This window comes from Phaethon aethereus (assembly GCF_964289735.1).
Source record: "Phaethon aethereus genome assembly, chromosome: 1".
Taxonomy (NCBI): domain Eukaryota; kingdom Metazoa; phylum Chordata; class Aves; order Phaethontiformes; family Phaethontidae; genus Phaethon; species Phaethon aethereus.
Window position 1 is genome coordinate 220,888,186 of NC_138575.1, and position 24,343 is coordinate 220,912,528.

The 24,343-nt window shown below is 45.3% G+C and overlaps 1 protein-coding gene across 1 annotated transcript in view; it reads right to left on the minus strand.

The window, feature by feature from the left end:
- Positions 1-9,787, minus strand: part of GDPD5 (glycerophosphodiester phosphodiesterase domain containing 5) — a gene marked incomplete at its 3' end in the record, with an annotated part of 114,025 nt that extends 104,238 nt beyond the window's left edge. Inside the window, exon 1 of the mRNA XM_082013344.1 lies at positions 9,361-9,787. Within this exon, the coding sequence (XP_081869470.1) occupies positions 9,361-9,477 (117 nt within the window). The 5' untranslated portion in view covers positions 9,478-9,787. The remainder of the gene's footprint in view (positions 1-9,360) is intronic.
- Between the last annotated feature and the right edge of the window lie 14,556 nt (positions 9,788-24,343).

The window sequence follows — 24,343 nt, forward strand, 5'->3', positions numbered from 1 at the left end:
CAGAAGCCTCAGTTCAAGGCCACGTGATGTTTTTAACCAGATGGACCATCTTGAATCATTCACATTTCACTTTGAGGGAATAAATTTTAACAGCAAACACCCAATTCATTAGGAAGAGTTTGATATCTCATTTATACTGGCTTGCAGCTACACGAGCAGCAACACATACTTTAAAGGCAGGGAGAGGCATTAGAAGTATTAGATATTCCCCCCATATCTACACTGTTCAGACACCTTGCATTTATTTAAACAGAGAATTAGGAGATGCACGACATAAAAACACCATCTCTGAAAGACAAGCAGCAGTGCAGTTCCTCCAATGATGCTGCTGCTTTCTAGGGAGCTTGTTCAGCTGCCCCACTGCCTTCACCTCTCATACCACATGCCAACCAGGGCATCTGCAAGAGGTATTTATTTAAATCATAAAGGGCAATTTGCTTTCTAATCTTCATTACAACACCTCTCCAATTTTTCCTGCTAAGTGAGCACCGCTGATGTTTAAATGATGTTGCCTGCAGAAAGGACAAGGAGATTTAGGATGAAAGGAAATGGCCTCAAGTTGCACCAGGTGAGGTTTAGGTTGGATATTTGGAAAAATTTCTTTACTGAGAGAGTGGTCGAGCATTGGCACAGGCTGCCCAGGGAGGTGGTGGAGTCACCATCACTGGAAGTGTTCAAAAAATGTGTGGACATGGCACTTCAGGACATGGTTTAGTGGCCATGGTGGTGTTGGGTTGATGGTTGGACTTGATGATCTTGAAGGTCCTTTCCAAGCTTAATATTTCTATGAGATGCGTTTGACTCTGGGCATTTCTGTATTTCTCCACTGCTCTTACACATGCTCCAGCAGTCCCCACCTCTTTGCTGTGTCCACAACATGCCCATAAAAGAGCATGTTTTGATAGCTCAGCAGCAGCCAACACATGCCATAACGCACAGTGTTTATAATGTACCAGTTACGCTGCTGTTGTCACCCTCTGTGACGCAGCAGCGGTATTGTGAGCAGAAACGGGGGGTAGTTGTGCTCCTTATTGGGTCGCTTTAACTCCTCTGTGCAACCACTTGTCGGGTCATAGGAAGGGGTAGAAGGATGCATCAACTAAAGTATCTTCTGCCTTAGACACATCTGTAGCTGGTCAGTCAGTGGACTCAGAGCACCTTTGTTTTACCCAGATTTAAAAAAAAGACTTATGAAGCAAACACGTGTGTTCAGTAAGTCTTGCACCGCAGGATCCCTGATGGCACACACTGCCCCAGGAGGCAGCAGATCCATCGAGCCTCCTCTTGTCCAAGTACCAAAAGCTGGATAATTTTCATGGAACCACTGGCAGAGTCACAAACATCCAAGGAGAAATTCAGGGAGAGAAACCTCAAGGAAAATTATCAGGGTGAGCATCTCTCAGTCTAAAGCAGAGCACCTGAGGTCATTTTTTGTTGCTGTTTTGGCAACAGCCACAACTTCCCAGTCTCAGATCAGTTTTCCTGGCACAGGGCACAACACAACGGGCTGCAGCTTCCTCCCATCTCCTCCATCAGCCACCCCTGGAAACCTTCAAACTCTGACCCCTCTCCCCAGGCTCACTCCAGTAGTAGGTCAGAAATCGGTGTGTACACAGCCAACTATCTGAGCCTTTAAAGTTTCCTCCTTCAGCAGTGCTTATCTTCAAGACTTTCAAGGCTGTATGTGCTCTCAGCCTTTCTTCTTTCCCCAAGCTGAACACGGCAAGTTTGAAGTCATGATTTTCCAAATACTCTCTAGGAAAGGCTTGGCTAAACCCCCTGATAATGTGTAATGGATTTCCTGGGAAGCACAGGCAGCCTAGACTTCTGTCTGGAAACCAAAGATAAAGGGGAAAGAGAAATAAATACAAGAGCCATCTCCTCTGGCTGCTGCTGGGGTAAGGACAAGAGAAACGTGGAGATTTCTTGAATATCAATATAAAATAGGACAAGTCCAGTTTTGTCCTGGCTTGTCTGGGGATCTTTAAAAGGCTTGAAAATCCCTTTTATGCCTGTATCCTTCCCTAATTTTGAGGTGGTGTTCCCATCTTTCTTCCCCCATCCCCTCCTCAACAGCCCAAAGCCTCCTTTTCCTGCACAGACAGCACAGTCCTCGAATCTGCTTGTCAACACAGGCTACAGACACACTAATTATTCAGCCTTATTTCATACTGTTAATTCAAGCTTGGATTTCACTGTAACCCAGGATGAAAACTGGAGGTGGTAAAGGTCCATCCCTACAATTTTTTGGTTTGCTATTCTGTGGGTTTGGAGCTTCACCAGCCACTTAAGGACTTTCTGGTACATCTTACGTGGGTTTCTTTTGGGAAACAACCTACTGACATTCAGTAATGCTGAGCTCACTTTCCCCAAATACACTTCAAGGCAAGACCACGCACACAGTGGCTTCCAGGAGAACAGGAGAAGCAGCATCTGCTATATCCTCCTGCAAAGGTACAAGAGCAAACAGGAGCAAGGAGGGATGATGGGCTCCAGCGATGTGATTTTTCACCCAGATAATTAGTACAAAGCATAAAGAAAAAACAGTTGCAGGGAGCACATCTGGCAGCTATAACAAGGAAATGCCACAATTCAAATAAAACCCCGGAGGCCCGTAACGTTGGAAAAGTCACAAGGCACTTTTGTGTTTGAGAGGGGTGGCCTGACCGTTCATCACAGGGAGCTTGTGCATGGATTGCTTCAAAGATCCTGAGTAAAGCAGTAATGACAAAGCATTAGAAATTCTGTAAGCCATTGCTATATGAGCTAATCAATCATCTAGGAAAAGGTCAGGTCTGCCCAGGGGTCACTTATTATATTACTCAGAGCCTGAATTTTCAGGCAGCCAAGTTAAAGCTGCAGGGAACACAACCACAACCCACCAAGTCAGCTGTGATTCCTGGTGGCATCGGCCACAGTGCCACACAAGATACTGTCCCTAGCCCCAAACCAGGAGGCAACAGCCAGCGCCATCAGAAAACCTCCTAAGCACATTCACAGGTACGGGGCAGATTTTAGAAGCGTGCACTTTAGGGTGATTCCTGGGATTCAAAATTCAGAAGTGGCCACGACCAAGTCATCTCACAACAGCTTGACTTCAGTGCCTCAGTTTACCCAGTTACAGGAAAAAAAACCCCACCAAGGTGGCAGAGAGACTTATGCCACTTCACACACTGAATATAGGAGGTTTTGTGGTTTGCAGGCTTTGGTATTTTGCCTGAATAGTAGCAGTTCCATTTATTAACACTGGAACATTACACAGGCAAGGGAAGGGGAGGTAACTGGAGAGTGCTGAGCGAGAACTGGTTGGCTTGGGAAATTCTCAGTTCCCTCCCACTTCAACACACCCATCTGCTGCAGAGGCCTCCGGTCAGGAAGGCTGAGGCACTCTGCCAAGGACTATTAAGTTTTTATTGCACTAAATCAGAGCAGGCCCAGGAAGGTGTTCATAACACTTCTCAGTATTTTCCCCAGAAAAGGTATAAAAGACTGTTTGTCAAGAGGGTCGGTGAAAGAATCACATCATGGTTTGGGTGGGAAGGGACCTTTCAAGGCCATCTAGTCCAACCCCCTGCCATGAGCAGGGACATCCCCGACTCGAGCAGGTTGCTCAGAGCCCCGTCCAGCCTGACCTGGGAGGTTTCCAGGGATGGGACATCACCACCTCTCCGGGGCAACCTGGGCCAGGGCTTCACCACCCTCATAGTGAAAAATCTCTTCCTTAGATATAGTCTAAATCTGCCCTCTTTGAATTTAGAACCGTTACCCCTTGTCCCATCACAACAGGCCCTGCTAAAAAGCCTGTCCCCATCTTTCTTATCAGCCCCTTTAAGCCCTGGCAGGCGGCAGGAAGGTCTCCCCGGAGCCTTCTCTGCTCCAGGCTGAACGCCCCCAACTCTCCCAGCCTGTCTTCATAGGTGTGCCATGCTACACCCATCCATCCAGGAGCGGTGCTCCTGGCCCAAGGTGCTTCCAGGGAGCCGGTAATATTTAGCTAGTGCTGCCCTTTTATTGACCCGGCACCAAAGACCCTCAAACTACAATCCATCAGCACATAACATGGCAGCTCCTGAACTCCATGAACTGTGAAGCATCTGCTGCTGGGTTCAGAAGAGCTGACACACTGCAAAGCATTGCTCCAGGCTTGGCAGCTCTTCACTGATGGGAGCAGCAAGCCTACAAACCAACTGCAATGAGGAAACACCTCTGCTGCAATTACTGAGTACTACTGTCAGAAGGGAACGGAGGCAGAAAGGGAACAGGTTGCAGCAGCTACTGGAAGAACCAGAGAAGCCATGGACCAAAAGATGACACACAAGGACACATGTTCAGGGAGGGGACAACAAAAAAAAACACAAACAAACAAGGACACTTGCCAGCACATAGAAATGGAGTCTAAATATAGCAGCAGGGAAATGCCACCCAACAGCGATGCTGGAAGCAAGGACTGCAGAAGTAACTCTCCCAGCACCAGAAGCTGGTGGGTACAAGCAATCAGCATTTCCAGCTCTTGGACCGGGTCTCTATGCTGCTCCCCATCAGCAAGTAATGGGGATGTCTGAGAAAGGATGGGCCAATGCTTTGGATATGCAAAAATGAGCTTTAAAAATATGGGGTGTCCGGGAGGCACAAGGGGCTTTAAACAGGCTCTGTTCATATATGCATCAGCCCTGCAAAGCCACATTGAAAGATAAGAGGGATTTTTCTAAGCTAAGGATTCTGAACAAATTGTGGTTTTAAGGACAATAGAACATTAATGTTATACCCAAAATCCAACCCTGCAAACCCATGTTTCATTGACCATCAGTCCTGACTACCCCCAAAGCTTTCAAAGGAATCCACTCCTGAGTTTGGATGTGGGTCTCATTAGCTCCAGTTTCACCATCTTTCCAGGTTCTTAACAAGGGTTTGGTTTATTAGATGCTCCGGTTAACACCTGTAGGATTAGAGCATTCAGAAAGCAGCGGGATTTCTGCATGTATGAGATTTCATCACTAATACTGCTCCTTTCACTCACGTCTCCGGGGTGTTTACAAGAGAAATGGGAGGAAGAAAAGAGACTGAACAAGTACCATGAAGTGCACCGTTCACAGAAAGCTCATGAAGAGACCTCCATTTAAATGTTGGAGATGATATTGAAGAGCAGAAAAAAATCACAGGGATCCTGTAATTTCAGTCACCTGGGATCCAAAGCTGCCAATTTTGGGTTCGTTCCCAGGTGATGGCTCTTCATAGTGTACGTAACCAAACCGGGCGCCTATCCTTGCCTATTCTCGGCAATTTTCTGGAGGAAAAGGTAGTTTTGTAAACATGGGCAGCTTCCAAGGGAAATGGGGGAGACAAGGGTTCCCAGTCACGTTTTGTCTGCCGCAACTTGTATTTTGGAAGAGTTCATGGTTGGGAAGTACATTATCAGCCACGCCTGCCGCTAAGCAGAGAAGTCAAAGCCCTTTGCAAATGGCGATAGTATTTTATCCTATTTGGCAAGGAACTAAATAAGATAAAGATCCCAAGATTTTTCAATACACAGTAGCTGCAAAAAAACCCCAGCCAACCAATAAAAGCAGCTGCTTCTGTTTGTTGGATAGATAAAAAAATCATTGCAATTTTATCCTGCAGAATATCTCTTTCCCCATTCCCACCTAGGATTATTTCCCAGGTGTGGTATTTGCTGTGTACAGACAACATGGTTTTGGAAGCAATAAAAACAAGCCCAAAAGAAAACCAGTTGATAGTTTTAACTTCGTGTTTATACAATGCAACCCATTAACATCTCCCACGTGGATACTGATCCTGCAACATCTCTGGATGGATTTGAAAAGATCCTGCAGCCAACCCTGGACTCTACCCCGGGAGCAAGAGCTATTCTGGTGTTGTAAGACCCAGCAGCAGTTCATTTCGGGTGAAGCACACAAGCTGTGCACAGAGCATTGTGTTTATACACTGCAATTAGCGGTGCCGCTCTGTGTTTAATTGCTGGCAATCCATCAACAGGATTGTGGTATCTGGGAGCTACCTTGGAAGCTGCCATCTGAACTTCAGACCTTTAAAAGCACATATGGCAAGTACAAGCCAAAGCTTATTTACCCACAGTTTCTGTGTTTAGGGCAGTAGAGGCCTCTTAAGATGATGCACTGACTTCACAAGAACTTCCTTGGCTGAATACCTGATGAACAAGCTGTAGGTAGATCAGAAACTGCTTCCTCACACCAGCTACAGAGATTATAATAGTCTGAAACTCAGCAAGACCATTACTTCTTTTATATGCCTTTCATTAAGAAAGCACATTAAAAATGTAACAAACACAAAAGGGGATCTTGCCATTAAAGCTGAAGGTGCACAATAGAAAAAAGAATTTTGCAGCTGTTCAAGATTTAAAAAGGAGACCAAGTCTCCAGGTTGGGCGCCTCCAGCCCCCCTCCTCCATTCTCAAAAGGTCAGAGGAAAGCAAGAGATAACTACAATTCTAGCAAGCAGTCTCCCAAAAAACTTTAGACCTCAAGCTTACAATTAAAATTCTCATTTTCATGTAAATTTTTGATGTGTAGTAGAAAGCTTGATCTGCATACATTTGGGGGGAAAGGAGAGGAATCATTCAAACTCTGGCTGTTGAACCACAGCACAATTCAGAAAAACATTCCCAGTCATCAGCAGAAGATTTCAAGGACAGTCTTTGCCAGGTTGGGTCATAATCTGAATTTAGGTGACAGCCTTTTATTCTAGAAAGGTTGATCTTTTAAAAAGAAAGCAGATAGTCATGCTGTAGCCCACACTAAAAGAAAAGTTGCCTTGCTTTCTGATAATTAAAGAATAGAAATATAATATGTACGTACCCTATTCCTTCCTTCTCAGATAGCTGTAGATTTTTGCAAGACTTAAGACCTCTCAAGTATGCCACACCCCTTTTTATAGAAACCATGCTCAGGAAAACATGTGTTATGCTACAATTGCCTCTAGTCTGGGCTTGCAGTGGCTGGGTTACTATAGGGTTGGGTACAGGGCGATACAATAGGTATTATCATCAATATGCCACTGCCTTTGTATAAAGCAAATAGGCACCCAAGTTTTGGTATGGTTATTTTCCTGGCTCATCCCTCACAGATACAACTAAATACTGTGGCTGGAATACATCAGCTGGGGGAAATGAGTACAGGTAAAACTTCCTATCCCCATCCAATACCTTGGGATCTTGGCAAGTTTTCCCACACACACCCCAAAAGTCCTCTTGTGCAGACTAGAGAATGAAACCCCAATGCTGAGAGTACCTGGTATGTTGGGGTCAGTCCATCCCTGCCTCAGAGCTTCACTCAACTGCAGAGACTGGAATTTGCAGTACAAGTGATCCTGAATTTGAGTGATACCATGAAACGCTCTCCCACCCGATCCAGAGAGGTGGAGGGATGCTAATACTGGTTTGCAGCCCATAGAAGTTATCTGCTTGCTCAAACAGCCAAGGATTATTTTGCAACTAAAATTAAAAAAAAAAAAAAGAGGTTTCTCACTCATTTCTTCCACATATCCTAGAATTCACACCCTTTCTCTGCAGTATTAAAGCACATGCAAATGGGCCTGCCCAACAGAGGACGATTAGCTTTCATTTGCACTTTTTCCTCCAAACACAGTGCTACAATCTCTCATTCCAACACTAAGATCTGTAAGGCTCTTTATCGACAGCAAGACAGGAACAGATTCTTCACACCTTGGTTTTGCGTAGCCTGTAGCTAATTTTAGACTTTCTTCTCTTGCTCCTGTAATAGCTAGGTTTTCTCCATTTCAACATTCAAAGTGGAAGCTGAGGTCTCATGTAGACCTTAATAAGACTAACTCAGAGACTGGACATATTTTTAAGCCTAGCTCAGGTACTTTAAACCCAACAAATTCCTCTCTAGCACTAGAAAAACAATTGAAATTCCAAGTAGAATTGGAAGGCTGCCACAGATGTTTTTTGGTAAAATAAATCACTGCAAGCAGAGCCATCTTTCACTGAAAAATTAAGTCAATGGCAATTTTTCTATGGATTTTTAGCTAAGAAGCATAATGTTCTGGTTCATAGGCATATGGAATTAGGCATTTTGAGTATTTAAGTTAGTAGATGCGCACATGCCAAGACACTACATCCCACTGTTTTCCTGACAAAGTTTTAAAAACCCACCTACACCCTCCGCTACGGATGTGCCCGGGTATTTGCTCAAAGGAAACTTCTGCTGGCTCAGTAGCAGTCACTCAGACTAAGCTGGCCAGACTGAAAGACGAGGAAAAACAGCACAAACATTTCTACTTTGCAAAAGGAAATTTGTTTTATGCTGCAAACACGCAAGCCATGACTTTTCAATTCACATGGGAGCTCCCAGCCAAGCTGCACCACCAACAATCGATGCAATTCAGAACCAGGAGCGTTTTTGGCACGGGATCTGCCGCCCAGAAGTGTTTTCTCCTTAACAGCCTCTTTTCCAGCGGAAAAGCACTCCACAGCCAGGAAGATCCCTGGTTGTAGACAGAAAAATAAAACAGAGAAGCTAACTGTCACCGGAGCAAAACTAAGCCCTCAAAAAGAAACGAAAGCATCTCCTGGGACCGTTGCCAGAAGAAACAAAATTTTTGTTTTGGCTTGGTTTTTTGCCTTCTTTAAGTAGTAAGCACACTAAAAAAAAACCCTAGACAACACGAGAGCACAGAAGAACCGTAACACACAACCATTGCCCAGAAGATGTAACAGGGTGGCTTTGACAGCACTTTTTTCATACTTCTTCCTATAAACACATCAGGTCTCTCGAGACCCCGTCGCACAGCCCCAAACAAGAGGGAAGGCGCGAGTCCAGCCCTGCTGCCTGGATTCCCTCTGCCAGAGCTCTTAAAAACTAAATTTATCCAGGGGAGGGAAAAGTCACCTCTAACAGCTCCCTTGTTTATCCCCAGCTAGTTCTCACCTCCTGCTGCCTTTCCCTACCTACAAACTTATTTTCACATGCACAGAAGCTAGAGACTACACAGAAGTACAGGTGCATCTTTATTCATATATGAATGCTACATACTCAGCCAAAGAAACACAAGCACAGCAATAAGACACAGAGCAAGGAGCAAAACAGAAGCCTCCCCCAGTACCAAAAGAAAAATACATACAGATTTGGCCAAACCCATACCACTCAATCCCTTTGAAAGCCATGACCAGCTAACCGTGCCTATCTGCTAGGTCAACCACATGGTGAGAACTACTCACAGACCTCCAAGTCATGGAGCCAGTGGTTTCCATGGTCTATCCAAGCCAACAACAACAACAACCACCAGATATCCAGCACTTTCGACCAAGATCCACACCCATCCCAACATCACTGGGAAGAGGCAACGCGGTCAACTACCCACCTTGGTGGTGTCATCATGTGACCGCTGGTACCGTTTCCAGCGGCAGCCGTAGATCCCCGTCAGACAGGACAAACATAGCTGCGGCTCGTAGTACTGCAGCGGTTGGTGTTTAACCATGCTCCTTCCAGCTCCTCAGGAGCTAGGTATCAGAAATCCATCAGGTCCTGGGAGCGCCCTTCAGCAAGAGAAGAAAAGGAGGAAGGCAAAAAAAAAAAATTAAACATGCCAAGCAATATTTCAATACATTAACAAGCACTTTAATAATTAACCATGTCCTCTGGCTATTGAGAGGAGGAATGATAATCAAATCTATTCCTAACCCTGCCAACATCTCTGGTTTGTTACTCAACAAGACTGAGAAGTTTAATTAGTTTTCAAGTTTTATTTCCTTGTGCAGTTTCTCCCACACCACTAAAAGCAAATGTATTCACAGGAATTATCAGTAAGAAAAGCCACACAAGGACAAGAGCGGTAGACTGATTATTTGCAGCCCAGATGATTAGATTTTTATGAATGATTGAGATGTAAAGAACTATAGCCTCTGCAAGCGCAACCTTAAAATTGATTCAGAGACATCTGCAAAGTTGAAACCCAGCCAAGCTAAATCAGTTTATCTGAACATCCTATGGAGCCTGAAAAACAGTCCCAGACAAGGAACTAACACTTCTGTGCACACTGGAAAAGACAAGTATTACCCTCTCCCTTTATATGCATCTCAAACGAGCGCTCACAGGAATGTAGAGCTGGTTGCAGCCTTCACCAGGAGAAAGATCCCCTCCACCAAACAGCATTCACTCCCAAAGGACCAGACCGACTCTGATGCAACGGCTCTATTTGCCGTGCATGGGAACATCACCGTTTCAAGGGAAAGTACTCAGCTCCATCGATTACTTGCTTTGTGCGTCACAGGGCTTTTTTTTTTTTTTTTTTATATATATTTAGATGCTCGCTTTTGTCTCTGGTGAGATTCATATCAAGAACAGACCAAGTAATCGTACGCTCTTACTAACTCACAGAGTCAGTGTTTGGGGATGGGAACCTCAAGGCAAATGTTTGCCAGTCTGGTGGCGTCACACTGCTCTCAGCTGTACTTAACTCCCACCAGGGGTTTTCCACAGGTTCCCAGTGCACAAGCGTACGGCCACAGCCCCACACGTTGCTGTTGCATGGACAGCCAGTGCATTAGGAGCGATGTTCAACAGCAGTTGAGCTTCCAAAGAGCTTGGCTACCTTTCCAGAGCATGCATAGTTGCGTGCATGATACGTGGGCAGTAAGGAAATCGCACCTTCTCTAGAGGAAACGCTTCATTTCCTTATAGACAGGATTCCCAGTGCACAGATCTTGCAAAAAGCTGTGACAGCTGTGGGTAGCAACATCCTCACTGGCATCAAAGTGTGACAGGGCTTAAGGAGATAACCTAGCTGCCCGAGAGCCTTTCATTGCCACATCTCATGGAAGGAAGCCTCCAAGAATGGGGTTGACCATATTTTTCATTATAGCCAATGCATAAAGGGATGCTGCAGGTGTTGCAAACACTGTGGCAGAGCCTAGAAACGGCAACGAGGACACAAACAGCTCAATCCTTCCAGCTTCTGTCCTTTCTTGTGTCCATTTACACTCGGTGCTTCATGCTGACAGCCTACGACAGCCCTGTGCTGGCTTTCTCTAATCAGGACTCAGCATCCAGGAGGCAGACAGATCTTGCTAGTTGGTTGCTGTGGGTTCAAAGCCCACCAAACCATTACCATGCTGTCTCCAGAGCCCGCAGCTCCTAGATCCTCTGCCTTCCTCTTGCACAGACACACAAAATGTAGCTTTGTCCTTTCAAACCTCTCCATAATGCGCTGGGCGCTGCTCGAGGCATGAACCCAGGCAGAAGACATGAGATGCGTAGGACTTGCATACCAGTCCATAGCTGATCCCCACGGGGTTTTGCTCATCTCCTCAGGGAGCATATGCAGGACAGAGGCACAAACACATCCAGCCTGAAACAAGAGCGGTTTGTTGATCACCCCATGCTCTCCCAGCCCATCTGCCCCTAAGCGCTGCTGTACCACCTCCATGGCCTCGTGCTTGAGGTCACCTCCCTGCCTGCATTTCAACCTTTCCCATGCTATTTATAAAGCTCAGCATTAGTCACTGCACAAGTTGCCTCCCATCTTCAGCTTCTGTCTGCTTCAACGTTGTCCCCACAGAATGAGTTTCCCGGTCTGCCTTCCCCATGTGCCGGCAGCACGCTGCAGGCAGAAACAACTGTCAGTTAGAATAGGACAGAAAAGCTGAGGACATGCGAAGTTAGATGCTATTTAAGGGACTTGGACAAAGCCATAATCTCTGCCCTGAAGATCCTAAGCAGCAAGTGACACACAAGATACTGTGGGACACAGGCTCTGCATTATTTTTACGCCCTATTAACAACTCCTGCCAAGCCCCGTATTAGCATCCTGAAAACCTAACAGGCTACAGTTGTTACAAGAAATCCTTCATGAATTAATCTCCAAAAGACAGCATCCCTCCTGATTTCCACCTCTTCCTGCTTTAGCTGTGCAAGGCAAGAGGGCAGACAGACCATCGCTATCTCTAACAGTTTTGACCACCTATTTTGTTTGCTAGCTTGCGAGAATTGTATTGCAAACTCCAACACAAGAGCTACACTCGAGCATTTCATCGCTCCACTCTTCTGGGAAGCCCCCAGCTGTTCTCCAGCCCAGACACCTGGAGAAGTGGTGCTGTACACCAGCCACACGCATACAGAGTGTCAAAGCTGGCAAACCCTGACTTTTCAAACAGAAGTCCAATTCACGTGAAGTGGCAGGAGCCTGGCAGCAGAGGCTGTCCTTCAGGAAATAATGTCGCTCATGTTATGTCCATCATTCCATCAACAAAGTTGACGCTCAAGCATTTACCATCAAGTCCCTAGCTGAAAATTCACATCATAACTCGCAGGAGGCCACTGATAAAGCTGGGAAGGAAATAGGGTGAGTTTGGGCAAGCGCCACAAGTTAGCAGGCACAGGAAGGGTTCTCATCTCAGGGCTATCACCGGGATCCCTGATTCAACCTGTTCAAGATACAAACATCCCTCTAGTGACTGCGTACCCAAAGCTGTCAGCTGAAGGCATCAATTTTGCTGCACAACCAGAGACAGTGGAGGCACCAAAGCCTTTTCAAACAGCATTGCTTTAGTAAGATACAAGTGCACTTCAGAGATGTAGAGAGATCAGGAATCAACCCTTCACCCTCAACAAAAATCCTACCAGGAACACCAACAGCCAGGGTAGGTGCAAAAGCTTTGAGTCTATTGTCCAGTTCTGAAGAGCATCTACCAACCTCCCGCAGCAGCATCTAATCCAGCATCACCCAATCTCCTGGCAGAGTTTAGGAGGGACACAAGTGTTTTCAATACAAAAGGGCAACCCAAGAGCACATCTGTCCACCAACACGTCACCAAAAGGCACTGCTGGAATCACAGAAGGGTTTGGATTGGAAGGGACCTGTCAAGGCCATCTAGTCCAACCCCCTGCCATCATCAGGGACATCCCCAACTCGGTCAGGTTGCTCAGAGCCCTGTCCAACCTGACCTGGGATGTTTCCAGGGATGGGTCATCAACCACCTCAAGGAAGGTTTTAATAGCAGCAGAATCCACTAAAAACAACCAAAAAGATAAAAGTTACAAGCAAGGAGAAATACAGATGAAAAAGGTCCACAAGCCACCAAGTGGAGAGCAGCCCATCGATTCAGGCTGCTCTCCATAAAAGCAGTCAGGAGAAGGACAAAGAGAAGAAATCCAACATGAGTTGGATTTCAAAACACAGCCATTCCTAAATGCACTTGGATTCCATGAGGCACAACCTACAAGCCCCAAATCATTCCCTTTTCTCCATGAATATCACAAGCAGATGCATAGAAGCCCACAACAGAAAGGAAAGCACACAACGCAGCACCCATCCTCCTCACCACACACACAGACACCTGAGCAGTGAGAGAAGATGCAGGAAGAGACTGAAGCACAGCAAGACACTGCTCGAGAGAAACCACACTGATACCATCTGTCCAGAGATCCTTTGTTTGGCCAAGATCCTGGGCTGAATACTTCTCCTGCTTCCAGAAATTGATTTAATGGAGAGAAACAGAAAGTCCATACCTTACAATCACTGTTCCCATGACATCTACAGCTATGAGATGGAGAAAGCCGGCTATGAATGATTCAAACCTCTGCTGGTTAGCATTACATACAGAAATGAAAACAGGAAGCAAGACAACATACATTAATTATTCAAATTCAGCAACACACACCAGAAGGGGAGGAAAAATAAAACAGAAAACAGAAACCCACACAAGCTATCAACCTTGACTTTAAAGATGCATCATCTGCCAATGGCTACAAACTTCTTAGAGCTGAATAACTGATTTTGCCAGCTAGCTTGCCCGAAGAGGGGGAGCAGGGTAGAGTCCATCTGCAAATACAGCAGGAGCATTTTCTGAAGGCTCCAGGATGCCTAATTAGCACACATTGCATTCCTGAGATACTGGACTGTAGGTATCCGTTACAGCCTGTGACACATTATTCCCTTCCAAACAGCTTCAGAGAGAGAAAAAAAAGGCAAGAAAGAATTCAAGTTGCAAATTTAAAAAGGAAGCTCTCTGGGGAGATCTGGCCTAAAAATTTGGATTGTTGTCTCTGAGTTAACTCCTCCACCCCTGCCGGGGATGGAGACTCAGAATTTCTGAGCCTTAGAGCAATACTCAGAAACCTGGCGTGGAGATGGAACAGAACAGTCAAGACCAACTGTTAAACCATCATTTTATCATTTTAGCGAAGGGAAGAGCAACAGCACAAGTCCTGAAGTGGAGTAAATAATGTGAATGAAGCCATGGAATAGCAGGTTTAATAACATCTAACCCTTTCACACAGCTTGGTACAGTCCAAGCCCTCCCCTCTAATCCCCCTTCAAGTTTGGGGTTGTTTTTTTTCCTGTCAACCCAGTTTCACACAGGTCACGCTGATCTCATTCAGCATCTTGGGACAAGTCTTTTAATAGCCCAGAGACAAGCAGCTTACCGCGTATCCAGCAACACTACCGACAGCTCTACTCTGAATATCCATATGGCTTGGTTGGGGCGGTTTGGGGGAGCAATGGGTTCCTGCCTGCCTTACCTTGACCTGCTACCTCCATCCTTCTTCCAAATACTCTAGGCTGGTTCACTACGATAAGCACATGACTTCTTGCTTGAGCCTGCCAAGGGCTCCTAAATTGGACCAGCACATCCAAGAAAGAACCAAAGCATAGCCAAGGATGCTTTGATGCGTGCTTATGAATCCTGAAGCCTAAGGAGATGCTGGAGTGTGCAAACCCAAGCACTTGGGGAGACAACACCCATGGCCTTCAACATCTCCATCCGTCAAGATGTGGTTGGAAAGACCCAGCAAACACAAAGCATAGGTTTTCCATGAGGAGGCTCCCATGGTTTCAGAGAGGCAGATTTGTTTGGAGAGCGAGTGGGACAGCAGAGAAATACTGTTGCTGTCACAGCCATATCTCCATGTCTGGAGAGGCCAAAAGGCCATTGCAGCAGTGGGACACTCAAAAGCTGAGCAGGCCCCAAGCACACAAAGTACAATCTCTCAAAAAATCAGGCCCAAGGAAACTTGCCCCACTTGCAATGCAAATAAATGCAGAAAATATAGACTCCAAGGCGGTTTGAGATTTTTTTCTTAGCTAGCCCGTTTTAAAATTTGACAGATTCTACCAATTTCCACATTAAAAGAAGTGGGTTTCCTCTCATTGATGACTCATGGGATCATTGTTTATCAAGAATCTCTGTATAATTTCAACATCTCCATCTCTTATTAAAATTGCTATCAAGCTAGTTACACTTAAAACCTTGCTAAGCAAATAATTACCTATACCGATTAGGTGAGAACATCTCTGATAACCAATTATCCATACTGATATTCTTGTAAGCCTTCTTGTCAAGTGTTTCCTTAATTATACCAGAAAATCCTGATTTTCATTAAATATTTTCTAAACAACAGAAGTTAAGCTCTTCCAGAGCAAACCCTCCAGTTCCATGTGCAAAAAAAAACCTAAACCCTTGTATTGTCCAGCCAGATCTGAAATTATTTAAAGCGTTAGAAGGAACTGATCTAAATTCTTGTGACTTTCGCAGACTCTTCATGGTTTACATAGCAATCTTCTCTTTAATATACTGAACTCATCCAAACCAAAGTAATGCAATTTCGCTTTCCCCAACTTGGAAGATGGAAGTGGAAGAGGGACACTATCCCCATCTGTTTAATAAACAGGACAACTCTTACAGAACGATGTTTGCTACAGCCGTCCCCACAGGAGTAAATCTATACGCACATACACACTAAAGCAAGTGCTTTCCACATTTTGTTGGCCCAGACCCAGAACACCTCATCTCACAAGATCAAGATTTCATTTCAAGGCAGGAACAGTAAGAGAACACCCCAAAGCCATAAACAGCCTCAACTGCTGAGATGATGCATTTCGGTGCTGGAAGATGCCCAAGTAACAGCTGTGATGACCCCCCTGATCGCTGAAGACCTCTTGGTGGCCCAGTTATTCTTTCTAACATATTGTTTATGCCCTGCTCTGGAAACTGGCTTGGGTTAGAGGTCTCCCACCCACTTTTCCCAGGCTACAAACATTCAGTTTTATATAGATAACGCTGAAGAGTCCCTGCACAAATAAAAGCAGCAGATACATTAAAGTGCCAGTTACCATCTAAAATTTTTCCGCAAACAACAACAACAAAAAAAGAGACTCTGAAGCAAAGTGTTCCTTGCCCTGGGCATATGCGTTTCTGCATGTAAGTGGAGTCTTTTGGTTGAGAATCGAGGCAGGAAAGCACACACTGGCAAAACACCCTTGCCCTGAAAGACAAATGCTGCTGCCCCAATGACAGAAAATAAGGGGAGGGGGGAGTAAAAAAGAAAAAGGTAATTCTACAGGCCTTGTCTTGATCTATCAGAGAAGTCTTACACCTCTGAAGGGGCACATCACTGTCTCCCTGATGCCTGGTGATGCCAAAACCCTATGACTACATCCTAATCCAGGGCGACAGCCTGCAGAGCCACTTTGATTCACAAAGTGGCAAGTGATGACCCAAATAGTCAGGATCTGGCTGACGTGTAGCCCCAATGGGTCTGACCTGTTGTTTATTGTTCTTAAATCTTAATTTTTTTTTTTTTAAATTAAAGCTTTGAAACTAGGGCAGCATGCAGTTTGGGGGTTGTACACTTCCAGTTAATGAGAATTCAGACTTCAAAAGATAAACACTTCAAAGGGATTACAAAAGAAAAACTTAGACTTTAATCTCACTAAATAAATAAGCACAGTACATACTAACGCCCTCTGCAATCTATCTTCTTAACGTTTTCCACAAACTAAGGGCATATTGGGTGCCTAGCATTCTGAAAAGGGTTAAAGAAGCGGAACAGGACACCGGAAAAACCTGTAAAAACTTCTTGCAGAGCAATAACTAAACGTAATCTCTGCTTCTGCACAAGCTTGAGCCTTTGCACGAAAACCTTGCAAGGGAAGCCCTCAGTACGGCTCTGAAAATCCAGTATCTGTTATCACCAAAGCCATCGAGAAGAGCCAGGTTCTCTCCTCCTCCCAAGCTGGGAAGCAACCAACACCAGTTACACAAATCCTTCTAATATTAGCAGGACTGTGCTGCACTTTTGTCTGTGATGACAGTGACCTCAGGTTGTACCTGCACTGGCATCTCACAGCAGAGTCCTGCCCTACAGGCATGTCCTCAGGGAGATGGATCATAGCATGTGGGAAACAGTGTCAGTGAGAGAATTCCCAGATTACTTTGATTTCTGCCTAAACAGCAGTTTGCATCTGTACATCCTCAAAAGACAGCAGGAATAAGCTTCTGCAATAACTCCAGGTGCCAGCTATGATGTCCAAGGCAAAGACCAAACTACTTTCTTTGTCTTGGCAAAAACCACTATGGATGTACAATGCACAAACCATCCAATTCATGGTCACATATTTAGAAATTGAGAGCTAGCTGAGAACAGATGAGAGCTGACAAATAAGTGCAAGGAGCCCCATGAGCTGTACCCAACCTGGTTTCTAAGTGACTTTGCACTGGAAACCACTGCAACAAGATCACAAGTTCTCCTTTATGCTGAAATTAGCCAAGAGAAAGTTGGACATAGACAGAAAAGTGGTGAGGACACTCATCATATTTACCTGGGATGATGTATGGCCTAGACATAGCTCCAGAATCAGAGAAACAAGTAGTAATGTAGACCAAAGCTACGGAAGGGAGACCAAAGTTGCTTCAGACTATGAAATAACAGGTGATAAATAAGATCATGTCCAACATCTCCCAGGCTTCCCTAGTTGGAAAAGTCCAAAGAGGGTACATGTAGACATGTAAAAGTAGAATACGTGTAAACTTTGGAGTTTAAGGGTTGATTTTCTAAAGCACAAGAGCTCTGAGAGCAGGTGAATGCAGTAGAGAACTAGCTTCAAGTTTCTGCTTCATGGTTGGATCCAAGTGTCCAAAACACAAACTCTTCTCAAAGCTTTTCCTGCTGTAGGGGTAGTTCCTCTGCAATAAACCTCTGTGGTTCACCAAGAGATACCTCAAAACACAGCTTCCCTTTTGCCTTGTTTGGCTTATCTCCTCTATGCTACTCCTTATTTTTAAACAAGCCCCATCTCCCACACCTCCACTATTCTTAAAAGTAAATAAATAAATTCAATAAAATCTAAAATAAATCAATGTGAAGCCACAGACAGGTTCTGAAGTTACTGAAAGAGGTTCTGAAGTTACTGAAGGAAGCAGGCAAAACACAGATGGGATATGAGGACTTTTCATTAAAAGGAAACACAGGATACTTTTGGTCCCCTCTGCTAAAGACTTCCTAGCAACCCAAGTATGAAGAGTACTTGGTCTTCTGGGGGCTGGTGGAGAGATGGGCAGCAACTCATTAATTGCTTACATCTGCAAGTCTAATGAGGTTTTTGGTTTTTAGAAGAAGCAAAGAGAAGTTTTAAGCAGCCCAAGAGATATAAAACCCCACTCTTCCTGGCAGAGAAAGTCATCTGTTAGCAGCTGCAGAGAGAGATGGTTGGGGGAGTTAAAGTACCCAAACAAGCTAGGAAAAATGCATTATGTGACACAGATAGAGCTGATCCCATCCTTAAGGTAGCTGGTGGATGTGTCTGCTTCCATCTCTCTGAGGCTATGTCATATGGGATGCCCAAGTTAGGGTGCCCATAAGAGGATGTCTCCTTGTGCTGGACAAGAAAGGCCAGCAAGGGTTTCAGGCAAGACAGGCTAGTGTTCAGCAAGCACAGAAAGGTTTGTGTTACAGCAATGGAATAACGATGGATTCCATTGTAAACAAACCTAAAAGGGAGTTCCCAAAAAGAAGAAAGACTGATAAAGGCAGTAACAGCAAACACCCTGAATTCCCATGCCAAGGAGTTAATTAGCCCTCTGAGCACATTTCCTTTATATAGTGCTTTCTAGCTGGGAAAAGCTAAGAATCTCAGTGCTGCATCAGGGTCACTGACCATGATCAGAAATGCAAACAGTTTTACATGAAAAGCTACAGCAGCCCAACTGCTGCATGTTCTTTACACTGTGAGAGAGTATGCCCCAACCCTACTGAGCCAGCACTCAGTAAGCACATGTCAACTTCCAAGCTAGAAACTGCGAGGAAACCGGTGGACTTCAGCAGATGCCAAGTTTCAGCTTTACTGTCCAAGAACAAGCCAACTAGACTTTCCAAGAGGGCCGTGCCAGTATTGCCTTGAAGGAGCTGCTCCGTGGCATCCAGGAGGACCAAATAAAAAGGAGGTCACAGCATGCTCCTTTGTCCTGTAGAAAGATGGGCTTGACACACTGAAAAATTCAGTCAGGCAGCAGGAGGTACGGATGGGTTAAATTGTAAGAATGATGAGGACAACCTAGTGCTGCTTAAAATGTGGACTCTGAAACCCTTAGCCAGATCAAGCAGAAGAGATACCAGTCACTTTGCTAAAGTTTTCCTGCATTCAAGCAGCATTCCAGGTAGTGGGGACGGTGGTGTTTGGGAAGAGGCAAGGCAGCATCCAGGAGGCAGTTGGGAGTTTCCATGTTACAACAGTCAACTGTTTAAGCCACTGCTGGTAAACAGTGGAGAGACCACGAGGAGTAAACCTGTGGTTTACAGCCAGCAAAAATAGGCTGGGTGCAGAGGGTTTTTACTAAGCAGAGTCCTAAATGCACACAAGTGCCTCTGACTTCCCCAGACACGTTACAGGCACAGCGTTTCCAGTACGTGTCTGGTCTCAGGCCATCAGCTCTTCCAGGGAGGAAGACACACAGATCACACTAAAAGTCATCACAGCATGTCTCTTTGGAGCAGTGGTGAGCACTGCCTTGGCACAGCATGCCAGAAATGTTCAGACCAGCACAAGAACACAGCAGTTCAACAGTTAAAAAGCCAAAATAACAGCTCAACAGTGAAGCAGGGGTGAGACAACACAAGGACCCAGCCAGCACCAGGAGTGACTGTTGATCTTGGCAGAAGACAAAGAAGAGGAGGTACCTGAGCCACAAAACCAGAGAGACATGCAGGAAAGCACCAAACAGGTCTTTTGGAATAGGAGGGAGGCTGGAGGCTGTGTCTTGACTAGGACACCCCAGGTTCAACCTGAGCACAGAGACAGCCAAGGTGAGAGAAGAGAGGAAAAGCCATCAGTGGAAGATGACAAGGCCTAAGAAAGCACAGCTAGATGTTGAAGAAAACGCTGAAGGAGCTTAAACACAGACAAGGAATTAAAAACTATTTAAGGAATTTAAAAGATTGCATAATATTTTTCCTCTCTACAAACTCCAAGAGTTTTGCCATCTTCACCAAGCTGCAAAACAAGTTTACATCAAGCCTCATCCATTTTCAGCATGTGCTTTTGCTGAGGAATTAAGTGGAAACAGAACTGGTTTTGAACATGCACACCCTGACAAACAGTTTCCTTTCAGACAAGCTTTTCTCCCCCCCCCCCCCCCCATTACTCTTTCCTACACACACCCAAGGAGTTCGTTGTAATCACACGTGAATTGTATTAGCTGGCCCTCCAAGGGGCCATTTTCATCTTCTCTGGAAGGCTTTAGCAGCTAAAGAAGTCTGTCCAACACATTGCTGCAGAGGGCTTGTTATCTGCTTTCCCTAAGACACGTTCCCTGCTGTACTGTTGAAAATCTGAAAATTTGGTTCATGCCAGCAGGAAAAGAAGAGAACTGCATGAACCATGCCAATAGCACTCATCTGAGAATGAGATAAATGCCTCCACACCCACAGCACGCACTTTAATTGAGACAGTAAGGGTGGAAAAAAACCCCAGCAAGATTAATTTTATAATCAATACTCTGCACATCTGCTGCGCAACTGCTATCCAGAGAATTAAGCATGAATGTCTCTGGCTTAATGAGAGGTGGAAAGTCCTAGTTAAATGGATTACAAGCTCTTTATTTCCTATGATTGATTTCTTCCATACGGCTGCAAGAAACGGTCTTCAGAAAATGTTCTTAAACAGCAGAGAAACTAAATAGGGGAAGGAGCAAACTTGCTTTCACATACTGGCTGCTCCTTGCCTCCCATTCTGCACGCAGTCAACACGTGCCGCACAGCGCTGAAACACCCTCACCGATCACATCGGCAACAAGACCCGCACGCACAAGACCTATTCCCGTCTTCCAAGATGTCATTTCTACTTCCATTTCCAAAGCAAATATTCACTGCTCCATAGTGGTTAGCTACGCCTCTGTAGCTTTGTTCTACAAGCCGGATACTGCTTTGGCTTCCTACACCAAGAGCACATAAATTAATTTGATAAGACTCTAATCAGACAGCAAAGTCCTTCCCACTACAAACACACTGGATGTGCTGTGGCCAAAGTAATCAAAAATAAAGATAGGCAGCAGGATCTGGTGACATGAAAGATTCAGAGAAGTCAACTCCGTCTCCCTGATTTTGGAGAGCTTCTGGCTCTAGCAATGAGAAGGAAACAAGAAGTGCAACTGGACCTATTTGGAGCAATCGGGACAGACCATCCGACACTGGATGGAAAGGCCTTATATGTATTTACTTCTGGATAGAGCACTCTAAAAAGCCACGAGCTAACTGATGAAGCCCAGGAGAGTTCAACAAGCAAAGTTGGCCTGGGTTAGGTGATGAATACAGAAGGATTGTTGGCCGATCTTTATAATACAGCCACGGAGTGGGAAATACCCAAGTTCTTTGCAAAAACGAGAGCATATATGCATGTGATATGAAGAAATGATGGGAGCTGCCGCCTCATGTCTGGGAATGCCAGATGTGACATTAGCTCTGAAAGCAGTTTGAAAGGTTCATGACAGACATGTGCACCGTGTCTCTCAAACCTGAAGATACCATTTCTGACTCAGGAAGGCTCTCAATCCTAGAAGTATCTCTGACAGGTTGCACAAGGTCCATCCTTGGAGGTTTTCAAGACCCGACTGGACAAAGCTCTGAGCTCAGTGTTGACCCCGATTTGGGCAGGGTGAAATGGAGCAGAACCCTCCCGAGGTCCCCTCCCCACCGAGCAACATGACGTGTCCAAGAATTAAATGAAATATCGAATGCCACCCCACACAGGAGCCTCCACTTCCAAAATGACACACACACGCAGGTTTTTCAAGCAAGCAGCTACAGCACATCCTGGAAGCCCTTCTCATAAAGCAACTCCAAATCTAACATGTCGCACCCAACAGCTACTCCAGCCTGTGATAAGATAATGCCCTTCTCATGAGCTGTCAGGGCAGACTCACACGATTCATAGAATCGTAGATAGAATTGGCTGTTTCCATTTCATTGCCTCCACTACAGCTTTCTATTCACTTGAAAAACATGGAAACAAAAACAATATCAGAAAGTGAGATATACACAACCCCACCCACTGCTCCATCCCTATTGCACAGCAGATATTTTGACTCCTGTCAGAGAAAGGGCTAACATCTAGTTTACCCCTTTTCTGTTCCAAAGATGCTCAATAAAGCACAAGTTTGTCTCACGTTCCTAAAGCCTGTTTCTAGTTATTATTGAATTCTTTCCAACTCTGTAGAAGTCAATCTGCTCAATGCAAGGAGATATAAGTGACAGTTTCCCTCCCAGAGGACTTACAAGCTCAACCTAGACACTGCACAGTGAATGAAAATTGCGTCTAAGGAAACAAGTAGGTGTGGTGGGTTGACCTCGGTTGGACGCCAGGTGCCCACCAAGCCACTCGGTCACTCTCCTCCTCAGCAGGATGGAGGGGGAGGAAAATAAGATAGAAAAAACAAAACCCTTGTGGGCCAAGATAAAGGCAGTTTAATAAAGCAAAAGCAAAGGCCACACACAGAAGCAAAGGAAAACAAAACAATTATTCTCTACTTCCCATCAGCAGGCGATGTCCAGCCGCTTCCCAGGAAGCAGGGCTTCAGTACGTGTAGTGGTTGAGAAACGTCGTAACAACAAATGCTCCCCCGTCCTTTCTCTTAGCTTTTATTGCTGAGCGTACAGCACGTGGTATGGAATATCCCTTTGGCCAGTTTGGGGCAGCTGTCCTGGCTATGTCCCATCCCAAGATCTTGCCCACCCCCCAGCCTACTGGTGAAGGGGGAATGGTGGAGAGACAGCCCGGATGCTGTGCCAGCACTGCTCAGCAGTAGCCAAAACACTGGTGTGTGGTCAGCACCTTTCTAGCTACCGACACACAGCACTACGAGGGCTGCAGCAGGGAAAAGTAACTCCATCTCAGCCAGATCCAATACAGCAGGTAGTGAAAGACAGGTTACAACCATCCCATCACACAGGTACTCAACACCAGGTAAATATTGTCTTGACGGCTGGTGTGTGTATTCTTTCAAAACCTAGGAGTTGATCTTTAAGAAGACATGAATAAGGACAAAGTGATTTTACTCCGCAGCAGCATAAATCTTTCAGGAGAAAGGAATTTTCTCAATTGACCTGGCAAGCAGTTGCAACATTCTCAAATGCTACTTGCTTTCCAAAGAGCATCTCAAAATGCTGGTCAAGGTCATTCTGACTCTGACATTAGAAATGACACATCAAGGGAAGAGAAGAGAGGGAAGTCGGGAAAAAAACCGCCCCTCCAGCCACAGGGCAACTCCCAGAGTTAACAGAGGAGATCCACAGTCATTTCCAACCCATGCCTGGAGAGTCCTGTTCTAACAAAAACAGAAAACAAAACTCCATCTGCTAGTTACATCAGCTACTATCTTGTTTTCATTATGGAAAGGACCAGTCATGAGGGATTCACAAACTCATTTACTGATGCAAATCCAAGACCTATTAGTCAAAGTGCTTTCAATCATTTTTGAGGACTTTTAATATAATGAGCATTAACCCACACCATTCCAGTGCCCTCCCCAGCACCAGTGACACTCTTCCAGACAGTTACCAGTGGCACCACCACTCAGCACATTAGTGATGAGCAAACAGACATATTTAAGACAACCATCATTAGAGTGAAACAATGACATCTGCAGCAAACTGCCTTCACAGCACGACAGACGTCTTCCCTCCACCCCGCCTCCAGTGAAACTCTACACAAAGCTAAAGAAGAGTTATAGGGTAGTTAAAGGGTAGTCAGTAAATCGCAAAGAATAAGGGTGCTCTGTAACTTGTGAAATGCTGAGCATTGCTGCCCATCCTTACAGCCATTCCTACATCTTTCCCCCCTCCTCATTCACAACTGTCAGGTGACTGATGTCGGTCAAAGATATCCAGAGCAAACCACGGCCAGGTTACAATGAGCCGTGGGGTCTGGGATGCTGGCACAAAGCTCTCCATCTGCCGTGCCTCAAAGCACTTAATGCCCATTTAGGTCATTGCTTATGATCCTCAGCCTCATGCTGCAGAGATCATGGTCTTGAGGCAAGACCCCAAAGGGTGCGTTAATACATGGCTATGTAGTT